Source organism: Mangifera indica, chromosome 5 (genome assembly GCF_011075055.1).
Source record: "Mangifera indica cultivar Alphonso chromosome 5, CATAS_Mindica_2.1, whole genome shotgun sequence".
Classification (NCBI taxonomy): Eukaryota; Viridiplantae; Streptophyta; class Magnoliopsida; order Sapindales; family Anacardiaceae; genus Mangifera; species Mangifera indica.
Window position 1 is genome coordinate 8321049 of NC_058141.1, and position 18939 is coordinate 8339987.

General features: G+C 32.1%; 1 protein-coding gene across 2 annotated transcripts; it reads right to left on the reverse strand.

Moving 5' to 3' along the window:
- Positions 1 to 7181: 7181 nt before the first annotated feature.
- Positions 7182 to 9692, reverse strand: LOC123217482 (transcription factor MYB86-like). 2 transcript variants are annotated; one of them, XM_044638539.1, is made up of 4 exons: positions 9609 to 9692; positions 8694 to 9265; positions 8065 to 8562; positions 7182 to 7697 (listed from the first exon to the last, which is right to left on the reverse strand). In XM_044638539.1, the coding sequence occupies exons 2-4, from the start codon at positions 9247 to 9249 to the stop codon at positions 7417 to 7419; spliced, it is 1335 nt and encodes a 444-aa protein (XP_044494474.1). In that variant the 5' UTR covers positions 9250 to 9265; positions 9609 to 9692; the 3' UTR covers positions 7182 to 7416. The 2 variants fall into 2 exon arrangements, with proteins under 2 accessions (XP_044494474.1, XP_044494473.1); XM_044638538.1 differs by lacking the exon at positions 9609 to 9692 and having other exon boundaries at positions 8694 to 9449.
- Between the last annotated feature and the right edge of the window lie 9247 nt (positions 9693 to 18939).

The window sequence follows — 18939 nt, forward strand, 5'->3', positions numbered from 1 at the left end:
AATAATTATATTCAAGGGCATTTAAGTAAAATAATTTACTAGTAATCTTTTATTACCTTTAACCAAACACAATAATTATTTATACCTATCAAATTTTATCAAACATAGTAATCATTTATACCCAATAATATTTTAAGTAATCTATCTTCAAGGTAATCTTTCTATTTTGGTAATAAAACATTACCCAAACCAAACACCCCCTTAGGGATCATATATAGCGATGTGTGTAGACCCATAATAATGTATAATAGATATAAGGAAATCTACTTCATTACATTTACTGATGACTTTAGTAGATATGGCTATGTGTTTTTAATGAAACACAAGTCTGAACGCTTTGATAAATTCACAGAATTCAAGAACGAAATAGAAAAGCAACTTAGGAAATAAATTAAAGTCTTTTGAAATGATAGAAGAGGTGAATAATTAAGTGCTAAATTTAGACAATACCTGAAAGAAAATAGGATAGTATCTTAACTCACTCCTCTTGGTATTCCACAATATAATGGTGTATTAGAACGAAGGAATAAGACCTTAATAAAAATGGTCAAGTCCATGATGAGTTTTATTAATCTACCTATGTCTTTTTAGGGTCATGCCCTAAAAATTGTTTTCTATACAGTAAACCATGTCACATCTAAATCTGTGAACAAAACTCTATATGAGTTATGGATTGGGCGAAAGCACAATATAAATTACTTGAGGATTTGGGGTTGTTGGGTCTAAGTCAAAGCACATACATAGACAAAGTATTGACTAAATTTTATATGGAAGAATCTAAGAAAGGTTTTCTACCGATGTCCCATGATGTATATCTTTCAAAAGATATGTGTCCAAGTACACAACCTGAGAAAGATGAGTAAAATCTCATATGTTTCGACTATATGATCAATCATATACGTCATGCTATGTATAAGGATTGATGTCTTATATGTATTAAGCGTTTGTAGCAGATGTCAATCTGATCCAAGTAGAAGACACTAGATGGCTATCAAGAACATCCTAAAGTACTTAACAAAGACCAAAGATGGGTTCTTAGTTTATGAAGGAGAATCTGAAATCACTATAAAATGTTACAATGATAACAGTTTCCAAACTGATCAAGATGATTAAAAATCCCAATCAAGGTTTGTGTTTTATTTGAATTATGGTGTAGTTAGCCGGAAAAGCTCTAAGCAAAGTACAGTGGCTAATTTTATAATAGAGTTCGAGTATATTACCCTCTCAAAAGTGATAAAAGAGGTTGTATGGATCAAAAAGTTTGTGACTGAACTTGGAGTGGTTATAAGTATCGTCGAGATGATTGAGCTTCATTACATCAATAATAAAGCGATTGCCCAAGGAAAGAACTTACAGTTTCATCAAAGGTCTAAGTACATACTCAAACAATGTCACCTGATCTAAGAGATTGTTCAACTAGGTCACATACATATAACAAAGATTTATACAAATAAAAATTTAGCTAATTTACTAACAAAGCCTTTGTCTAGCAAAGGCATGATAGGTATGTAGTCGAGTTTGTCATTAGATATATGACAGATTGGATATAGTGCAAAAGGGAGATTGTTATGGTAGGTGTCCTATAGCCAATTGAATTTGAAATTTGTAGATGTAATTTTATATTAATCATTAATAAAAAGATTTATTGTTATTAATTTTATTTTAATAAAATTGTACTTTTGTTTAGATGAGTTAAAGGTTTTGATTTTATATTCTAATTAATGAAAATAAAGAGTTGTACTATTAACTTTTATTTTAATAAAATAAATTGTTGTTTTATACTATTAAATTTTCATTGTTGGAAATAGTTGATTAAGATTGTTACGGCTCCAAGAATAGTTTCATGGATTAAAGAAATGTAGAAAATGACAAATACACATTAATATAAGTTCAAAGAGGTTTGATGATATTGTTTTATTGTGTTTTATTAGCATGATAGTATTTACAATTTTGTATTGCTTACTAACATGATAATTTATTGTTATTGTAGATGTCATCCATCGACGATAACTATGGGAATTCTATGGCTCCACTACCAACTAAAGTCCTTAAACGTGTAAGTTTTATAAATACTAGGAAAAGTGTTTCTAATATGTCGGATCATTTTACAAAAAATGATTGTGAAAATAAAAATAATGTTGCAACTTCATGTAATTATTGTGGGATTATCCTTACTTGTCCTAGAAAAAGTGGTACTAGTTCTTTATGTAACCATTTAAGTAGATGTAAAAAATATCCTTTGAATGTGGCAAAAAAGAGACAAAAGATTTTAATATTTCAAAAACAGACGCATGATCCCTTAAGTGGTGTTGAGATTACTTTCACACATCCTTCATTTTACTCTTGGAAATTTGATCAAGATTCAATTAGACATGTTGTAACAAAAATGATCATTACAAATGAGTTGCCTTTTAGGTTTGTGAAGCGAGAGGGGTTTCATTAAATGATAAGTGTGGCATAACCTAAGTTTCAAGTTCCCTCATGTATTACTGTGACTAGAAATTGTTTTAAAATTTTTGTTAAAGAGAAAGAGAAGTTGAAGAATTTCTTTGTTAAGTTCCCTCAAAGAGTTTGTCTCACAACTGATACATGAACATCTTGTCAGAACTTCAATTACATGTGTCTTACGACTCATTTTATTGATGAGGATTGGAAACTGAACAAAAAGATTTTAAATTTTTGTCTTATTTCGAATCATAAAGTTTAACTATTGGCAAGACAGTTGAGAGTTGTTTGCTTCAATGGAAAATTTCTAGGATACTCACCATAACTGTTGATAATGCAAGCCCTAATGATACAGAATTAAATTATCTTAAGCAAAAGTTAGAACGTTGGAATAGTACTATATTGAATGATGACTATTTTTATATGAGATGTTATGCACATATATTGAGTCTAACTATAAAAGAAGGGTCAAAAGATATGGATGACTTCATTTTTAGAATTTGTTCCATCGTAAGGTATGTAAGGTCTTCTCCAATGAGATTAAAAATTTTAAAGATTGTTTGGAATAAGAAAAAATTGAAAGTAAATGTCTATTGGCTATTGATCTTGAAACAAGATGAAACTCAACTTATTTGATTTTGGATGTGGTTATAAAATTTTATGGAGCATTTGACTTGTTAGAGCTTCAAGACAGTAAGTATAGAGCTAAGCTTAATGGGGATAAGTACAAGGGTATGCCTACACCTACTGATTAGGAATATGCTCGTTATTTGTTGCCTTTTCTAAAAAAATTTTATGATGCAACTCTACATGTGTCTGGTTCTCTTTATGTTACAGATAATGCATATATACAAGAAATATATGTCATTAGGTTGAAAATTTTGACATTGTGTAAAAGTAATGATCATAAATTATGTCAAATGGCTAAAAAGATTAAGGGAAAACATGATAAATATTGGTGAAATATTGATAATATAAATCTAATGTTGTTCATTGCAGTGGTATTGGATCCTAAGTACAAGTTAGAGTATGTGAATTGGGTTATTAATCATTATTCCTATGATGTTTTTGATACTAATAAGTTGAAAACAAAAGTAAAAGAGACATTGTATGCTTTATTTAAATAATATAGTTTGCTTAATATTTCTCATAGTATGCAATCAACTGAGGAATCTCAAGGTATAAACAATATTGATATTGATGATGCAAATCTTGATTCTAAAGATTTCATGATGGTTATGTATAACAAAGAAAGGGTTGGACAATGAGCTATGCAACCTAACTCTGAGTTGAATAAATATCTAGTCGAAGACATTGATGATGATAGCGACAAGAAGTTTGATATCTTGAATAGGTGGAAAATGAATTCACCAAGATATCAAATTCTCTCTTTGGTAGCACGAGATGTTTTGGCTATGCTTGTTTCAACTGTTGCATCTGAGTCAGCTTTTAGTATTGGGGGTCATGTATTTGATCCATTTCATAGCTCTCTTACATCTAAGATGGTAGAGGCTCTTATTTGTGCACAAGATTGGATCCAAGAATCACGTGAACCATTTATGATTAAAGAAAGCTTGTAAGAGATAGTAAAGATTGAATCAGGTAAAAGTAAAATTATTCACAAACATGCATAAATTATTTGTAAATTGTTTATGATACATGTAGTAAATATTATGAATGTTGAAATGATTAATTGTGATTTAAGAATTGTTATATTAAAGGATATAATCATGAAATGAGTTATTTATATTTTATGTATTAACTATATTTAATATTATCTATTTTTCATTTTTAGAAGAATTTTCACCTTCGCCAACGAAAACTACCACTATTCATTTAGAGGATGATTGATACAATCTCTCTAGTCTCAATGCCATTTTGTCATCTTCATATTGAGTTATTCAATTCAATCTCATATTTTAGTCTCAAGTTTTTATTTCTCTATTTATTTTTTTATTTTGTGTGTTGCTCTTTTAGTTACATAGTTATCGTATGGAAATTTTATTGACTATATGTTCAAGTCTTGGTGTGTGAAATGAATGATATTGAATTTATATTTAGGTTTAAGAGAATTTTCTAATGCTAGTTATTTTTTTAAACTTATTTTCTTGGTTCATTAATTATTTACTTGTTGAAGATATTGTCATAAGGTGTAAAAAAAATATGTTACCGATCTATGTCAATTGCTACAATTTTTCAATTTATACATATTAGTTAATTATCCTAGTTTTTACTTATTTTGTAAATTAATTTAATACTTAATTAAATCATATTTGTATGTATTTATATTAAATATAGTATCATTTAAAATTTACTTAATTTTAATATCAAATTATTTTAATTAAAAAGTTTAGTGAAAGCTAAAATTACAAAAAAAAAAAAAAACAATTCATATTAAAAACTTAATTAGAATTTTGAAATATTAATGTTAAAATTCGGTTCAAAAATGGATATCTGAAAATTTGGATCGGTTATCCAATAATTCAGATTCGATTATAAATCGGTTAATGTGTAAAACAGTTTGGTTTCGTTCGTAATTTTTGTAAAAAGCAAAATTCAATTTGGTTTTAAAAACCGGTTAACTAATTTTATTCACCCCTACTTATTCCCACACAAGGTATAGTGAAATCTCAAATTCATACCCTCCAATTTTTAAAAACTTAAACATCCACTCATCACTAAAAATATATTAAAATTTTATGTCAAAGTTGAGGGTAAAACTATTATTTTATGAGTAACATTAAAAAATTATAATTTTATTTCATTTTTGTCCCTAGGTTTTGAAAATTAATAATTTTACTATTGTTTAAAAAATTTTAGTTTTAAAAAGTAACTATTCCCCCCTCCCAACATCTAAATTTTTCTTTTCTCCCCTCTACGGCCACCGTTTTGTCACTGGCGCTTCCTCTTTCCCCCCTCACCATCGGAATTGTTTAAGTGATTATCGTGGTAGGTCGTTCGATGAAAAGACTCATCTCTTTGTTGATCTCTTCATCTTAGAAACCGGTTAACTGATTTTATTCACCCCTACTTATTCCCACACAAGGTATAGTGAAATCTCAAATTCATACCCTCCAATTTTTTAAAACTTAAACATCCACTCATCACTGAAAATATATTAAAATTTTATGTCAAAATTGAGGTAAAACCATTATTTTATGAGTAACATTAAAAAATTATAATTTTATTTTATTTTTGTCCCTAGGTTTTGAAAATTAATAATTTTACTATTATTTAAAAAATTTTTAGTTTTAAAAAGTAACTATTCCCCCCTCCCAACATCTAAATTTTTCTTTTCTCTCCTCCACGGCCACCGTTTTGTCATTGGCACTTCCTCTTTCCACCCTTACCATTGGAATTGTTCAAGTGATTATTGTGGGAGGTCGTTCGATGAAAAGACTCATCTCTTTGTTGATCTTTTCATCTTAGAAACTGGTTAACTGATTTTATTCACCCCTACTTATTCCCACACAAGGTATAATGAAATCTCAAACTCATACTCTCCAATTTTTTAAAACTTAAACATTCACTCATCACTGAAAATATATTAAAATTTTATGTTAAAATTGAGGGTAAAACCATTATTTTATGAGTAATATTAAAAAATTATAATTTTATTTCATTTTTGTCCCTAGGTTTTGAAAATTAATAATTTTACTATTGTTTAAAAATTTTTAGTTTTAAAAAGTAACTATTCCCCCCTCCCAACATCTAAGTTTTTCTTTTCTCCCCTCTGCGACCATCGTTTTGTAACTGGCACTTCCTCTTTCCACCCTCACCAACGGAATTGTTCAAGCGATCATCGTGGGAGGTCGTTCGATGAAAAGACTCATCTCTTTGTTGATCTCTTTATCTTAGAAGGGACGATAAAAAGTCTCTTCGTCGCATAGGCTTCCAAGGCGGCTAACCGAACAATTTTGATGGTGAAGGTGGAAAGAGGAAGTCATCTACAATGAAATGGTGGTTGAAGAAGGGAGAAAAAAAAAAAACTTAGGTGTGGGGGGAAATAGTTACTTTTCAAAACTAGAAACATTTAGGCGAAGGTAAAATTGTTAGTGTTTAAAACTTGAGGAGGAAAATGAGATAAATTGTATTTTTTTAAATATTACTAATAAAATAACGGTTTTATATTTGACTCTAACAGAAAATTTTAACAAAGATTGGATAAAAAATGAGTGTTTGAATTTTTAAAAATTAGAAAGTATGAATTTAAGAGTTCACCGTACCTTGAATGGGAATAAGTCTTTTGGCCTAATATATATAGTTTGGAGTTTCAAGTCATCTTAATTAATTAGGCAGACAAGTATAGCCTATATTCCTACCACATCATGAGTAAATGAATGCATATATTCTCATTTCAATAAAGACTCTTGCAGGATCAAATCCAATATATTGAATATTCAAGAGAAATTAAATGTTAGTTGGTATGGAGTCCCACGAGAGTTGCAAGAATTCTCAGTAAATTCAGCTGATGACATGTGCCGAGAATTAGATATGTTTAATAGTTTCCTATCGTCATGAATGCACATACTGGAGGGTAAGATTAAGCTCGCTCTGTTGCAGAATTTCTGACTGAATTTTGCAGTGACATGAGATAAGGATGTTTCAAAAAAGGTTTTCACTTCTATTTCTGTCTTTGTTACCCTTACCATCACCACCATCATCAGTTTAACCTTCGATATCCTTTTGTCTTTCATAGATAAATATTCTGGTTTTTTATACTCGGGTTTTGATTATTGTTATTCAAATACTAAACATTAACATACTTATAATAAAAATCCAAGATGGTAACTAGGACTACTAATATAAGACTTGAAAAAGCTAATGCACCGTCACCAACTCAAACAAAAATTCTTTCCTTTTACCTCCAAGGTTTATCACCCATCTTGAAGCAAGTCCATATTAAGGTCCTCTTTTGATGATTCCTTTTAATTCTCCTTTTCCAGCTTAATTTCTATTCCTTCTTTAACTTTATGTGGCTCCTACCCCGAGAAAATCAAAGAAGCGTGGTGGAACGGGGTCAAAATGGTTGTCTACTGATGATGAAGCTTCACTGGCTGAGACTTGAGGTGTGGATGCCGTGGAACCAAAGAAACTGTGAAGTTGGTGGTGTTGGAAATTTGACTGTTGCATTGCCATCAAGTTTTGAGGGTGGTGGTGAAGATTGAAGCCATAAACGTGAGGTTCATCAATTGGCCCATCCCAAGATCTCACCTGGCTGAACATGGCCATCATGTCACTGCCCTTGGGGCCTGCAAATCACACATAATCACTCACATGAAGAGAACTAATAAAGCTAAAAGAAGTCTGGGATAACACACTTACAGTCACAGAGGAGAAAAGTATTTAATAATTAAGAAGCAAATGTTGAGTGTAAAGGTTTTTCCATCAGTCAATCATAAGTAAAGCGACAGAATAAATCAACACAAGATAATCGACAATACTTTGATAAAGGGTAAGGAAATTGAAGAGACGGATCAAAAAAATTTAGAAAATGAGGTAGGCGTCTTATTATATAAAGCAAAACCAATGGGAAGCTGCACAGAAACCCAGATGCACTAGCTATAGCCAAACATATAGAAAAAAAAGAGATTTTGCGAGTGATCATAAGGTCCACACCAGGAAAGAAATCACTAGGTGTCTGCTGTACACAAAACCCACTGTAAGGATCCTTGTTGCTTAAGATTGTTTCTTGCCCACTGGTCATGTGGGGTGAACCATTGAAGGCGAATTCAACCCCACCAGAACCACAGAAAGAAGAGGTGTTACCAAATCCTCCATTGGGGACACTGAAACAGTAGGGTTGTGGTTCAGTTCTGGCGGTTGCATCTCGGCAAATAACCCCTGGGATATCCTCCATTCTTTTGTAAATAGACTGGCTCATTTTCCGCCTTCTATACGCATTGGATTGTTCTCTATACTTCCTAGCCATTATAACATGCCAATGGTTCTTGACTGCGTTATCAGTTCTTCCAGGGAAGAGCCGGGCTATCATAGCCCATTTGTTACCATATAGTCTATGAGCTTGCATTAACCTTTCTTCTTCTTCTTCGGTAAAAGCTCTTCTGTTGATTCTTGGGTCCAACTGGTTGAACCACCTCAGCCTACAGCTTTTACCTTCAATTTTGATAGTAGAACCAAAATGAGACAAAGTTGTATTCCAATCATTTCATGCGAGGTAGAATCTAAATTAAAAAAGAGATAAAGAGAGAGAGACTGTTATTTCTGGTTTTGAGTTAGTTAATTACCTGATCTACCTTCTAACTTCTCGGCAATAAGGTTCCAGTTTTGGGGGCCATAAAGAGCAACAAGTTCCTTGAGCTTGGTATCTTCCGCAGGCCTCCAGTGGCCTCTAGCACAAAGCTTTGCCTGCCCACTATCTATTTCCTTCTCGTTAGGGTTAAACTCTTCATTCAAGTTGACATTGTGGATAATAGTCTCACTGGCTTCTCCCAATCTATCATCATAATCAGAGCACTTAACCTCGGCATTAGCATCAATATTATGTTGTCCCTCGAAGCTTCTGGTTGAGCTGTTACCCATGAAAGGAAAACCCCAGCAAGCTCCCGCATTTTCCATATCGGTGTTCCTGCAAATATGAGTCTCTAGTGAAGCAGAAACAACCGAAACTGCACTTCCATAATTGGGACTAAGAGATAGAGAAGCCATATCAGTATATATCATGCCGACCGACGAAGGAGGTGAGGAAGGGGTAGAGGTGGAAGTGTTGGAGTAACAAGTGAAACCATTTGCGGTGTCCGGTGCATATATAACGCACTTGTTAGCCATGCCTTCATTTCCCATCTTACTGATACAGACGCTGTTATGCATATGTTACAAAGTCATCCTCATTGATAACTAAATTTGAAAAATAAATATAAAAATTGAAAAGAAAATACAGTTAAGGGAAGTAGAAGAAAGGAGAATTGCTGTAGGAAGAGAAATTAATCTCTTTGAAATAGCAAATGTGTTTTAACAGAACCCTACACCTTTTCCTCTTGAATCACTGACTTCAAATGGAGAAAGGGAAAGGAGAGAGAACGTTAAAAGTAGTTAAACACCCTGACTGAACCTGACCCTTTTAATTAAACAAGTTTCTATTATTATATTATAATATGATTATCGTTCCTTCCATTCTTTTAACAAAATCACAAGTCACTTACACGAGTGGAAGTAAGAGAGATCCAGCTCTACCTCTCTCTCGTATCGGGTTACGGGTTCAAGGTACTTTGATTGTCTCTCTCTATATTGACAACAGCTTCAGCTTGTACAGGCTTAAAACTTTTAATATACATCTTTCTTTTCCTGCAGAAAATGAGAAATTTGACACGTGACCTCTTGTTAAACAATAGTAAATAACCTGTCTCTCCATCTCCATCAGTCTCCTTTATTTTTTTTTTTTCTTAACTTGAGGGAAGGGTTTAACCTGTGTTTCAGTTAACCACCTGAAGTTGACCCAACAACCAACTCTATATCCCGACAATTACTTGATTCATAAATGTATATCCTTTCTTTTGTAACTAAATGTTCAGAAAGGCCATCGCCTTAACGTCATGTATTTTAATCCTCAGCTCTCAACATTGTCTTAATCTTTCTCTCTTTATCTATTTTTCTGTGTAAAACTCTTATATATGTTTATACTTTCACGTTTAGCATAAACAAAGATTGACAGGTTTTTTGAATAACCTGTGATTCTTTTAGCAATCCTTATTGCACTTTTTTCAGCTCTTTTTGAACATGAAATTGGATTGCTTACACTTGAAAAGCTGCCTATTCTTTGTTGACAATTATATTAGTCAATCTAAATCCACATTACATGAATTCTATACTGAAAAAGAGAAGAAATTAAGAAAGAAACCCAAGAAAATGTGTTAGAAATGTGTCTTAGTTACATTTATTTAAAGATACGTCGATAAATATTAAGCCAGATATTGACAGCATTGCGAAGATATATGTATCTGCAAATATTCTTGGGCAAACCTCAATTAAACTAGTTAAGAAGGAGAGGCATATTTCCGTCCAAGGAATATCCTTTGACTGAACTGTCATTTCTCTCTTTGAAAACTTCCCACAAATTAAAAAAACGAAAACAAAGACCAAAGATCTTTTATGGTTTAAAAATATATTATATTAAGTATTCACTAATTAAAAGGAAACCCAATGACAGACGCTACATTTATTGATGTAACAGGAATGTACTATCATCTGTGCAGAGAGTGAGCAAGAAAAGACTGAAGACTCTCTCTCTCGGTCAAGGGAAAACTTTGAAAACTTGACTTTTATAGGGGAAATAGGCCAACAAAAAGACCCCAAGTATTGATGAAATGTTTCAGTGATCAGAGAGGCATAGGGGTTAGAGATAGACCGCCCATTTGCAGTTACTTGTTGCCGCTGTACTATTTCCAGGGCATAGGGTCCCAACCAAAGGGGCATGTTTGTGTCATAATATTAGTTTTTTCCTGCACAAAATCATTTATGGTCTGGTGCACACAACCATGTGAAGTTGCTTATAGGATCATTGATCTGGCTTGATGTCATCATCACTATTAACACTCATCGGGAACCGCCTAACACTTCTCTATCATCTTGTCATTTTCATCCAAAGAGTTTTCAAATCACTAAAGTCCCCTATGCTTTTTTTATTTATTTTAGAAAATCAATTTGCTATTCCTCCTATGAAATTTAATACATTGATTGTATTATTAAATTTGCAGAAATAGTTAGGATATAGATTTCACTTGAATAAATATATTTGAAAAGACAAGAGCTTGGAAATATGAAAGAATTTAGGTATTAAGCCAATGTTGTTTGGGCCTGGTGAGAAGTAAAATACAAAGTTTTGAAAGAACTCAAACTCCAACGAGCTCAGTGTCTGGTGTATTTTAATAGGAAAGGACAATGAATGGCTTGGACTCCTACTTTTCAGACACCAAATACAAAGAGAAAAAGTGGAAACATGTGCAAGAAATAAGTTTGACAGGTGAAATTGGATATGCAATGTGACTGTGAATGACGCTCGTATATGATAACATAATTTTTGTTACGCGGAATAATTTCCCACCCGTAACTTTGATAAAACTCAATATTTATCCTTTAAATTTAGATAGTTTATTTTTTATCTGTTTATTATATTTTTAAACAAAACTATTATTTCTTTAATGAAATTACTGAAAGGGCAATAAAACTTTCTATCTTTACTCAAGTTATATAACAATTTATCCGCAAAAAATGTATTTACTTTAAATCTCGTATGTTAAAATTTACCATACCCAAACTCTCTATTTAAAATCCCACACCACTACCCAAACTCTGCATTTCAAACCATGCACTTTACCGTCATTTTCATTCGCTTTACAATTTTCAACAACAGAAACAATAGCTTAGAAAAAATTATGGAAGCAGATTGGAGGCAATTTATGAGCAAACACAAAATTGCCTGCTGACAACCAAATATGCCAAGATGAAATACTATCTAGATCCTTAGTTTTGAGATATTGTGATTTACCCATTGGAGCCTAACATTGCCACGAGGAGAAATTTTGTGCCCTACTACAAACAAACGAAACATTTAATAATAATAAGCAGTTCTAAGAGATCAAGCAAACACAAGTCTAATATGGGTTGAATGCACAAGTTGGTCCATTGGCCAACTTAGTAGGCTAACTTTTTTTTGTTGCCTTAAAAGGTCGCCGCTATGTTTGTCAATGAAAGAGGGGTCTTGCTCCATTTAATAGAAGTTGTGTTTCAAGAAGAATTGGTCAATATTGACACCATTCAAGAAACAATAGAAGATTGACGGAAACCTTTGCTTGACTACCTACAACCTGGTAGACTACATTGACAAAAGGCTTAGAGAAAGGAAAGAAGAAGAAAGGCACTAAGGTGTGCCCTAATTTAAAATGCATAACACAGAAGATCTCTGGAAGGTTTTTTGTTCAAATGCCTAGAAAAAGAAGGGGTCAACATGCAATTTAAGGAGTACATATAGAAGTGTATGGTGCTTATTAGATTAGTGTCAAATTACACATGCAACTACCGACCAAGATTGTTGACAATTACGACTTTGCCAAGAACCGTAAAGTCTACCAATTTCACAAAGACTTCATATATCAGCCACTAGAGTTGTTTCATGTGTTATTTTGTGTCTCAAACTGATGTGGGCATTCTTGTAATTAATTATGTAAGAGTTGTGATGTCTTTAGTTTAGAATGCAAGGGCATTTAAATAAAACCGAAAGTTATATATCATAAACCAAGCCTTATTAGAGAGTTATTTAGAAGAGAGTTAAAAACAGATCAACTCTCATTTTTAGTTTTGACACATTGTATTCTCTTGAAAGCTTTCTAAGGTTTTTCGGTTTGCTTTGATTGCGTCAGATCTGAGTTTCCTGGGCTAGTGAGAAGGTTATGTCTTCCTTTACTCAACTCTATTTCGATTATTATTGTAATTTTGTACTGTTAATCTTGAGAACTCTTGTTGTATTATTGAAACTGAATTTTTATTAGTATATTTTATTAGAGGAAACACTTTTACCTTGGTTGTAGGATTTCTTTTACGAAATCCGAATCAAGTATTTACTTGTGTTGCTTATTTGTTCCTTTTGCTTCTATTAATCTTTAATAATCGGCAAATCTTGGGCAGATATTATAATGTCATGCAATGCCTTGTTCGTGGCCATTCGTCGCATGGTGGATCGGAAAGCACATTATATCAATTAAATCACACAAATTAGTGGCGGAAACATCAAGAAAAATACAAATTTTAGATCATAAATTCGTCTCGTAGGATTAAGGGGACATAATACGGGTAATTTTCAGGTTTAAAACACAATAATTACAATTGGAGGCTCCACCAAGCATGATTCCGTCCCACATGCATCTTTACACTTTCTTTGTCAACCAACAAAGCTCCCACTTGTCCACATGGAGGCCCTACAATATCACAAATAATGGTAAGACGTTAGAATGGTTACACAGGTGCCAGTTTGTAAATTGAATTGAATATGTTTGTGTGAAGAAAAATGAGAGAAGAGCTTTTCTTTATATAAAATTTGACTAATTTTAGAGTTTCCGAGAATGTGTTCAATTTATATGATTTAATTGTCATATCACTAATCATATAATTAACTACACAACCCTAACTTTCAAACTATAATTTAGTCCAAAAACTTTCAGTTTCTCTCAATTGGACCTTATAATATGTCTTGTATTTATTCTTAAATATCAAGTCACATTAATAAATATATAAATTCACCACATTCGAGTAAAAATAAGGTGATTCACTCTATATACGAAATAAACTAAACCTTTTAAATTTTAGTAGTTAACCCCCTACTGTGTGTGACTTATAAATTCCTTATTAAGTTTGTAATGAATAAAAAAGATAAGCAATAAATCATAATGATCAATAATTAATCATTTTTTATTCACAAACTATAATCGACCTCTAACAAAACATCACGACCACCTAATTAACAGGAAGTTACTACTATACCAATTATACCTTTCAAATTGAACAATTCCCTTGATTAAATGTATTGACTTCCAAAGCAATAACAAAATATTATTGGATTTGGGCAATAACCCAATTTCATTTTGACCACAAATTTAATTGATTATTATCATCTATCAAATAATGCTATGATATAGATAATAATAATCATATTGATAACCCTAATAAAAAAACCACATTAGACTAATGTCAAGCTAGATCGATTAGTGCACAAGATGATCAAATGATCACAAATCTGAGAATTATATACACCATTATCTATTAGAGGATTTGCTCTATAGAAACTAAGGTTATCATTATGTAAAATCCTATTATAGGTCTATTTAGTGAACATATAGTTAATTTATACTCATGTATTGCATCGGATTGACCCCAATAACCTTCATATATTAGATCTATCACTATTTTTTGATAGGATTGTTTAACACTATGATAAACCTATCATGTTATATATGCTCTTGGTCAAGATGATGTTGAGGCTATGACATTTTTAGATTGACCACCATGTGTACTCATATGATTCTCATAATCAAAGTATTTGTTGATCATCTCATTACAATTTTACCAATCTAAGAATGTTTATTAACCATACATATATAAATACATATAGATATAGGTGAAGAAATCCCAATATTATTATCATTAGAAAAGATACATTATTAAAATAAAATTACACAATAACTTCAATGATTGACTTATTAGTATCTACTGTAACATATGAATGTTTGAAGGAATCAATGAGGGAACGATGATGAATAATTAAGAGGTAAGACAAAAATAAAATAAGTGATCTATAGACATAGAGACGTCACGGCCCTATTACTTTAAGGATCACATAGCCTAACTTGCAATTACTACCATAGCACAATGGTTATTACATTGTCCATGATAACCTAAATTTGAATTTTACAATTCCAAAAAGCCTTCACCCAAAATTCTATCAAATCCATATAGAACTCAAATAACAAAGTTACAAATCTTTGTTCTATCAAACTCAAATAAGTTTTGCTTTCTCAAAAAGAGAGGTGATGATGATTTGTAAAGTGGAGGTGGACATTTAGGCTATGTGTTTTAAGAAAGCAACTATTGTGGCGTCACATGTGGCCTAACAAGCAAAGCCACCATAGTGGTGACACTAATGGCTGAGAAATACCTACCATGGCTACTCTACTTGTGATCGAGAAAAACTTACTTTGGTATGAAGGGTTTTTAAGGTGACTTCAATTTATTATGTGCTAGTGAGTTCAGAATAGAGTATAAAAAAAAATTATAAATTATATAAGATGAAATGCAATTTTTTTGTTTTATTTAAAGCAGAAGTGATATTAATCATACTATATATTATATAAAGTGATAAAATATTTTTTAATGGATAAAATTAGCTTTTTTTCTTTAAAAAAAAAAACTAACTTCTGATTTTGGCATATAAATAAAAATTTGTAAACCTAGAGGACGTAAATGTCCATTCATCAAGGTTTGGGCGGGAAATAGTCATTTGGCTTATTAGTTACATTACAGTATCTTCAGCTATCATCATGCGTGCCTTCAACCTGATCTACCTACTTTGTTTTCTTTGCCTTCGTCTCTTTGCACACCATTGCACGTGCGCCTCACTTTGCACGAATGGACTCGAAAATTCAACTTCTCCACAAAATTATTGCAAGTGTGATTCCATTCTCTTACATTGGATCCCTCTCCTGCTCTTCTTATTTCTTGTCTCCAAGCGCTCCTCGGGGATCGTTAGATTATTCATCAGGGTAACCCTTATTCGCAACAAAGTTTCTTTCTTTACTAAACTTAACCCTTCTGAATTTGTTTACACAAGAAGTATTCCTGTTAGTTATGTTTAGACTGTCCTTCCATAGAACCATCCTTTGAACACCACTAGATGCTATAATTGTATATTATTAAGGCCAAAGGACTATTTCCCACCAAAGTTTAATGCGTTCTCAAAGTTACATCTATGAAGTTTGAAAAACTAAAAGTTTCACCCATCTGTTAAAAGTCTCAGTTAGGGTTAAGATAAAATCGTCATTTAATAAAAAAAACTAAAGTTTTATTACTTTTACACCCCTCAGTTTGAAAATCTCATAATTTTCTCTATCTGAAGTTTGAAAAATTAATATTCCCCCCCTGGGGTTTGCAAATCGTTGTTGGAGACAACAAACTTCACTGTCTCTGATCGCATTAACTCTCCCTCCCGACTTAACTCTCTTTGTCGATCACATCTCAATCACCGGTGAAACCTATTTTCTCCGATGAAAACGAAATTGTTTTTATCTCGAATGAAGACAATTTCATCTTCATTAGAGACGAAGACGATTGTTAGAAATCCTCGTCGATGACATTATCTTTGTCTAAGACCTCCGACGATCGTCTTCATCTCAGATGAAGACAAAATTGTCTTCATTGAAGATGAAGACACTCTGACGAAGACAATTGTCTTCATCAGAGGAAATAAGCTTCTCCGATGAAGACACTCTGACGAAGACAATTTTGTCTTCATCGGAGGAAATAAGCTTCTCCGGTAGTTAGGATGTAATCGATAAGGAGATTTAAGTCGAAAAGAAGAGCCAACGCGGTCAGAGACGACCATCTTCGATGACGGTTTGCAAACCCTAAGGGGAAAATGTTGATTTTTTAAATTTTAGGTGGGAGGAATTGTGAGATTTATAAATTGAGATAGACAAATATAATAAAACTTTAGTTTTTTAAAAAAATTTTATTAAATAACGATTTTACCCCTAATCATAACTGAGATTTTAAATAGATGAGTGAAACTTTTGGCTTTTTAAACCTTACGAGTGTGATTTTGAGAATGCACATAAACTTGGGTAAGAAATAGTCCTTTGGCCATATATTAATTAAGATATAATGGTTATCTACTGTTAATGAGGTTGTCACATTGTGGGAAATAAAAAATCAGAAGCATAAGCTCTATTACAAATTTATCAATTTATGTGTTGATATAGATGTTTGTTACATGACATGAAACTATAGATAAAGATGTTGTTGAATTACGAAACCAAGAAGCAAAACTGTTGGGGTTGGGAGAGTCGTTGTAACAGTATATTGTATGGTTGAGTATGAGAGAAAGGATGGCCTCCCCACAACAACCGAAGCTCATGTCATGTGGATGAGTCGGTTTTACATTGGACATGAGTAATGAAGAAACGTGCTTTTGCAATCACACGTATAATTGTAAGATGTGAAATCGCATGGCAAACACAAATGAATGCATGAAAGAGAAAAAGGGAAAGAGAAAGACGTAATAACATGTATGAATGGCCCACCATATAAGCTGTAGGGCTGATTCATAAGATTCTGTTGGGGCTGTTCCCTTGGAACCATATGAAAAGGAAAGCCGGACGCTGCTTCTGTTGACGTAGGGTACCCGGAGCTCCCAAGAACAAGACAAATCTAAGCAGTGAAATGGAATTGTTAATGCTAAAGTAGAGAGAGAAAAAGCAGAAGTAGGCAGGTACAATTACAACAAAAAACAATCGTCATATGCTTCGGCTTTCTCTGCCTTCGATATCAAGCATGGAAATCAGTTAATTTTGTAAAGCACAACAAAATTTTAATTCCCTTACCCTTAGTCCCTTACCGTGTGAGATGTGACTCTAATGGGTAATCTTTGGACCTATATTATATTTGATTACTTGAAGCTTAAACTATTTATTCTGAACAAGGCTAATGATTTTCCTATTTAAAGAAAATAATTTTATTTAATGACTACTGGGACTAGAGTACCTCAATTTTACTGTTTGATTATATATGATGCTCCAAATCTCCTCGAGTTGAAGCATATATATTAAGACTTAATTAAGCATAACTAGCAAAAAATCTCAGCAAATTTTTCCGAGCAAGTTAGGGAAGAAACAAATCATGCGAGTCATTTGGTCCTGGAAAACTCACAGCTTGATATAAATTTTTTAAGGGGAAGGTCTTTTAAAGAGAGTGCAGTTATAATCAAGTCTTAGCTTTAGATATGCAATATCTTAGACCCACTTCTTAATGTTGATGGACAGTTACCTGCAAAGCATAAATGCATCTCTAGCCCCACAAAGCAAGGGATGAAGAGTCAAAATTAAGAGGCATATGTGCACCTTTGTCACAAAAAGAAAGAAAAATAAAAGGCCAGATGACAATTTCTCACCCAAGGCTTGATGAAAGACAGATCCCACATTTTAAGATTGAAAAAACCATTTTTATATTCCTCTATTAAATTATTTATAAAAATTTATTAATTTTTTTATAAAATTATTAAAAAGACAAAAAAAAAAACCTTTGAGCTAAATAACACTTTATCTTCAAATTTTTATTAAATAATTTTTTTACTCTAATAGATATTGATTTTTATTAAAAATAATAAAAAATTTGCTAATATAAATATAGATAGAAGGTCAATAATGCATAATTTCACATTTGAGGGTTAACATAATTTTTAAAAATGTCTGAGGTGTTTATAAAATTTTAAAGGTTTTTTTTTTAATTTAATATGAAAATTTCTTAAACAAGGGTTATATATTTTAAATTTTATGAACAAAATAATAGTTAATTATATTTTTGTTATAATATTAAAATAAAATAATTTTTTTTTAAACTGTTAAACCTATCGGCATGGATGGACCGGGTACTTCAAAATTAAAGGATGGGAGTGCCATTTGGCCAAAACTGAATCAATAAGGTCCGGTCATGTATGATTCAATTAACAGTATGACCCTCTCCCGTTTGTACCGATCAATGTGGCGCAATGATTTATTCTCAATCAGTCTTTGGCTCTTTCTATGCTGATCGCATATTCAGAAAGGAGATCGATTAATTAACCATAAAGTTACTTAATAAATAAATATAAAATACTGTAAAACTGAGTAGAGATAAGAAATTAATTTAAGCCCATGCCATCTACTCAACGACTACCCTTGCCAAGTCTAATCAATCATTTAAGTATGTCCATATATGCACGCATTGTTTGCATCC

Excerpts from the sequence above, each read along its gene's own strand:
- LOC123217482 (XM_044638538.1), bottom strand. The coding sequence starts at position 9,276 with ATGCATAACAGCGTCTGTATCAGTAAGATGGGAAATGAAGGCATGGCT. Across the intron at positions 8,563-8,693 it reads GAAGTTAGAAGGTAGATCAG|GTAAAAGCTGTAGGCTGAGG; the intron begins GTAATTAACTAA and ends TCAAAATTGAAG. Across the intron at positions 7,698-8,064 it reads ACCTAGTGATTTCTTTCCTG|GCCCCAAGGGCAGTGACATG; the intron begins GTGTGGACCTTA and ends TGTGATTTGCAG.